General features: G+C 38.2%; 1 protein-coding gene and 1 pseudogene across 1 annotated transcript in view; both read right to left on the bottom strand.

Annotated features, from left to right (window-relative positions):
* Window positions 1-2,298: 2,298 nt before the first annotated feature.
* Window positions 2,299-3,837, bottom strand: LOC101563007 (annotated as a pseudogene).
* LOC101562605 (zinc finger protein 709-like) overlaps window positions 3,715-4,579 on the bottom strand; it is a 51,785-nt gene continuing 50,920 nt past the window's right edge. Inside the window, exon 6 of the mRNA XM_023717718.1 lies at window positions 3,715-4,518. Coding sequence (XP_023573486.1) covers window positions 3,905-4,518 — 614 coding nt within the window. The 3' untranslated portion in view covers window positions 3,715-3,904. The remainder of the gene's footprint in view (window positions 4,519-4,579) is intronic.

Genomic DNA, 4,579 nt, shown 5'->3' with positions numbered 1-4,579 from the left:
ATAATGTTAACTACTTAAGGGGTGAGCAGGCCAGGTTTGGGTGTAGAAAGAAATTATTTGAGAATAGTGGCTGGCCTGCAAGATGTTCTAGAGAAAAGCCAGGAGAAGTAGTCCTCTGGGGGTTGAGGCTGTGCCTATTCTTTAAATATCTGTTTTTAATCAAAGGATTTAATGCTAACTTTTTTTAAAAATTTTTTTATTTATTTGAGATAGTGTGTGTGTGTGTGTGTGTGTGTGTGTGTGTGTGTGTGTGTGGTGTGTGTGTGGCCAGCACAGCCCACCAGGGGGCGGGGCTGGCTGGCATGTGGTGCTGGGGGATTGAACCGCGGTCCCTGATGCTTTGACTAAGCTTGTTTTAAGTAGGTGCTTTAGACCACTGAGCCATCTCTCCAGCCCTAATGCTAACTTTTGCAAGTGGGAGAAAAACTGGGGTTTTAAGAGTCAAGAGAAAGCTCAAATGCTGGATGGTCTGGAAGAGTTCTTGCAGACAGAGGAGCAGGAGCACAAGGCAGTAGTGGTCTGCACTCGGTATGTGGCAGAGTGGTCAGTGGGCAATCGGAGAGTGAATGGGAGTTGCAGGATCGCAAGCCTGAAGGTTAGAGGGGATTAGTCACGGTGTGGCTGTGTCATCAGCCCCGACTGTCCAACAACTATGATTATCATATCTTAAAAACTGTCTTTGCCTTCACAAGTGTAGTTATTTTCTATTATAGGTCTGTTAATTGACCAAAAAAAAAAGTTCTGACTAGTCTATTTATAATTACAAATTTAAAAACTGTTATAATTTAATTAGGCCAAATATATTTGTGTACTCTGATTTTATAAACAAATTGTCTTATATGTATTTGTCTGTCCAATCTGTAAACAGCTATTTTTATTTGAGCTCAAACATTTTTCCTTTTGCAATTTTTGAGATGTTTCCTGGAATTTAAGTTGACTTATAAATGTCATAAAAAATAAAAACATACTTGCACCCAAGTTGCCAGCAGGCAACTTAAATTATGTTAAAATTGGTTTTAGAAATGTAATACGTAGCTATCTATGTACAATAATTAAAAAAAAACTCATTTGTCAAAATTGTGAGCTGTCGGGCTGGTGAGATGGCTCAGTGGTCTAAAGCACCTACTTAGAACAAGAACAAGCTTAGCAAAGCACAGGGACCGCTGTTCAATCCCCCAGCACCACATGCCAGCCAGCCCCGCCCCCCTGGTGGGCTGAGCTGGCCACACACACACACATAAATAAATTTAAAAAAAAATTGTGAGCTGTGTTATTATCGGATTCTCATCTGTCATACAAATTGTTAAGATAATTAAATGGGGACCATTCAGTCTTGGGTGAACTACTGGACAGGATTCCCTTTGGTGAGTACAGGAGCTGCCTGGAAAATTATTATAACCCTTGCTCATTAATGGGGTCCCAAATAATCTCTTTAGCCTTTTAAAAAAAAATATGTATTTGGTATAGGGTCTCACTACACAGCTCAGACTCATAGTGATCCTCCTGTTTTCAGCCTCCTCAGCACTGGGATTACAGGTGTGCACCATCACACCTGGTCTTGGTGCCTGGGGGTGGGGCTAGCATGGCATGTGGTGCTGGTGATCAAACCCAGTCCCTGCGCTTGCCTAACCAGGTGCTTAGTCCGCTGAGCTATCTCATCAGCCCTCTCCTTAGCCTTATAAGAGATACCCCCAGCACAAATTAGTTATATATAGGGATGTTAGGTTTTAATCTTCAGTTGTCTCTGATGCAGCTTATACAAAATAATTGTTCAGTTAGTTGACTACTACTGTGTAAATGCAAAATTTTGCAATAGTTTTGTTGACATTCTGAATGCTTCTAATTTTAAAATTAGTATTGTTATCCTTTTCATAGGTCTGAAAATTTTCTTCTTGAAAGGAAGCTAGTCTTTTTCTTTTGCCCATTTTGAATCACATGAATTATTAGTGCTTACCTTTTCATGTAGTTAGTGGATGCAAAGCTCCCATCTACACACCCTGCATATTGTGATGGGGACAATAATGCAAGTCAAATTGAGAACATTTTTACCCATAAAACTCCAAAATCTCACTCACTGATAAAGAATTTTACATAGCCTTTTGTAATTAGTTCTGTTCATAGCATGAGGTTATGAGAATCAAGCAAGCTGAAAGTTTGTGTTTGAAGGACTAATAGGAAAAAACTCATTATGTACTTATGATTTATGCTCTAAGGGTACATGTTATAAAACTTAGTAGGGTGGGTCCTTTTATTTTTCAATGGAAATGAACTTGGTAAGAAGAAACGAGTAACTTTCTTTTATGTGGCAGAAAAAGTCAATAATCCTTTCTAGAAAGAGATGATTTCATTTCCTCCCAACTTGTATTCACAATACACATGATCCACAAATGATACTGGAACCTCACCAATAGTGTAATGCATTTGCCTTTTTTTTTTTTTTTTTTTTTTCGCGGAACTGGGGATTGAACTCAGGCCCTTGTGCTTGCCAAGGAAGTGCTTCTTCCACTGAGCCATCTCCCCGGCCCCTTTCACTTGTCTTGCTTGAACAATCATCTCCATCTGAAAGACAGAGCCTTTAGAAACACATTTTCCTATTAACTTCTGTAGAATTTCTTTTCTGTATATGAAGCTTTCCAATAAATCATATGATCCTGGTCTCAGTAAAATCTGAGTTATAACATTGGCTGCATGGCTGATTATTTTTATTTTCAAATCCCAGTCATATACACTTCCACTTCCTTTGTAGTGAGTTTGAGACAATATCAAAGATACCTTCCTTTTGTTTTATGGTGTGAGAGATCAGTATCCTCAATAATTATACAGCTTCCTGTGGTGTGCTTCATTCCATGAATATATTCAGTTCCAAGTCCCAACTTTTTCTCCCATGGTCTTAGAAGAATTTTGTATGACCTGAAGATCATTTTCAACTGTTCAGCAACATCCCTTGCTCCATCTGGGCTTCTACCATCTATGATTATAATTTCCTAGTTGAATCCACCAGAACAAGATGGTATCTCTAATTTGAAAAGAACTCGCAGAACGAAATAAAAAGAACAACTCTTAGAGTTTTGCACCAGCAGCCACACAATGAGGCAGGTACTTCCACTTGTTGTAGATAAGTAAAAGCAACAAATACTTGTCCTGTGGTAGGGAGAGCCCTTTCAGTCCTGCTGAGACTGGGCAGCAAAAAAATATTTTATGTAAATGATAATATTGGCTCTATAGGCAAAATTATGTATATGCTATACTATACAAAGTTGGAATATAAGCAGGTTATCTTGTCATATAAGAAATATGTCATACAAGTTGTGCAGAAACAATTAGCTTTGTGAAAAAACAAGTTCACGTCTCTGAAAATAACTTAAAATATGGCATCAAATTAAAGATATCTCCTGGGGCCAGGGAGATGGCTCAGTAGAATAAGTGCTTCCCTAGCAAGCGCAAGGGTCTGAGTTCAATCCCCAGTTCGGCCAAAAAAATAAAAATAAAAATAAATAAAAAAGTAAAAATAAAATAAAATAAAGATATCTCCTGTTACATAGAATAAACACACCAAGAATTTAAGCAAAGGTAGTGGCAAAATCCCAACAATAAAAAGCCATTAACAAAATTAGTGGCCTATGCTTCCCAATTGTAAAGACTGAACAAAAACTACATAAATACTAACTACTTGAGTGAAAAATTTCAATTCACCATGCTTAAGACAGTATTAAGCTGAAAGACACATAAAAAGTTATATCTGCATACATATTTATATATTCTCTCCAGTGAGATTTTCATTTGACAATAGATTCCTGTTAGTCCAACATTTCTTACGTACATAAGGCTTCTCCCCATTGTGAGGTTGTTTCTGACAAGCTCTAGGAATGCTAAAAGCTTTCCCAGACTGCTTTCATACATAGAATTAATGCCAAGTGTGAGTTCTTTCATGTCTTTTACAATAACAAGCTTTACTAAAACCTTTTCCACATTGCTTACACATGTATGGTTTCTCCCCAGTGTGAGTTCTTTCATGTCTTTGACAAGTTGCACGCACACTGAAAGCTTTCCCACATTGTTTACATACATAGGGTTTCTCCCCAGTGTGAGTTCTTTCATGTGCTTGATAAGCTCTAGGCACACTGAAAGCTTTCCCACATTGTTTACATACATAGGGCTTCTCCCCAGTGTGAGTTCTTTCATGTATTTTACAATAGTATTGGGACCTAAAAGCTTTCCCACATTGCTTACATACATAGGGTTTCTCCCCAGTGTGAGTTCTTTCATGCATTCTACAATAATTTTGTACACTAAATGCTTTCCCACATTGCTTACACACATAGGGCTTCTCTGCACTGTGAATTTTTTCATGTCTATAACGAGCACTTGACATGCTGAAGGCTTTCCCACACTGTTTACATACAAATGGTTTCTCCCCACTGTGAACTCTTTCATGTCTATAACGAGCACTAGACACACTGAATGCTTTCCCACACTGCTTACATACATAGGGTTTCTCCCCAGTGTGAGTTCTTTCATGTATTTTGCATTCATTGTGCCTTCTAAAAGCTTTCCCGCATTGCTTACACACATAGGGTTT

The sequence above is a fragment of the Octodon degus genome, unplaced genomic scaffold (assembly GCF_000260255.1).
Source record: "Octodon degus isolate 3935 unplaced genomic scaffold, OctDeg1.0 scaffold00054, whole genome shotgun sequence".
Classification (NCBI taxonomy): domain Eukaryota; kingdom Metazoa; phylum Chordata; class Mammalia; order Rodentia; family Octodontidae; genus Octodon; species Octodon degus.
This window is presented reverse-complemented; position numbering and strand designations above follow the sequence as displayed.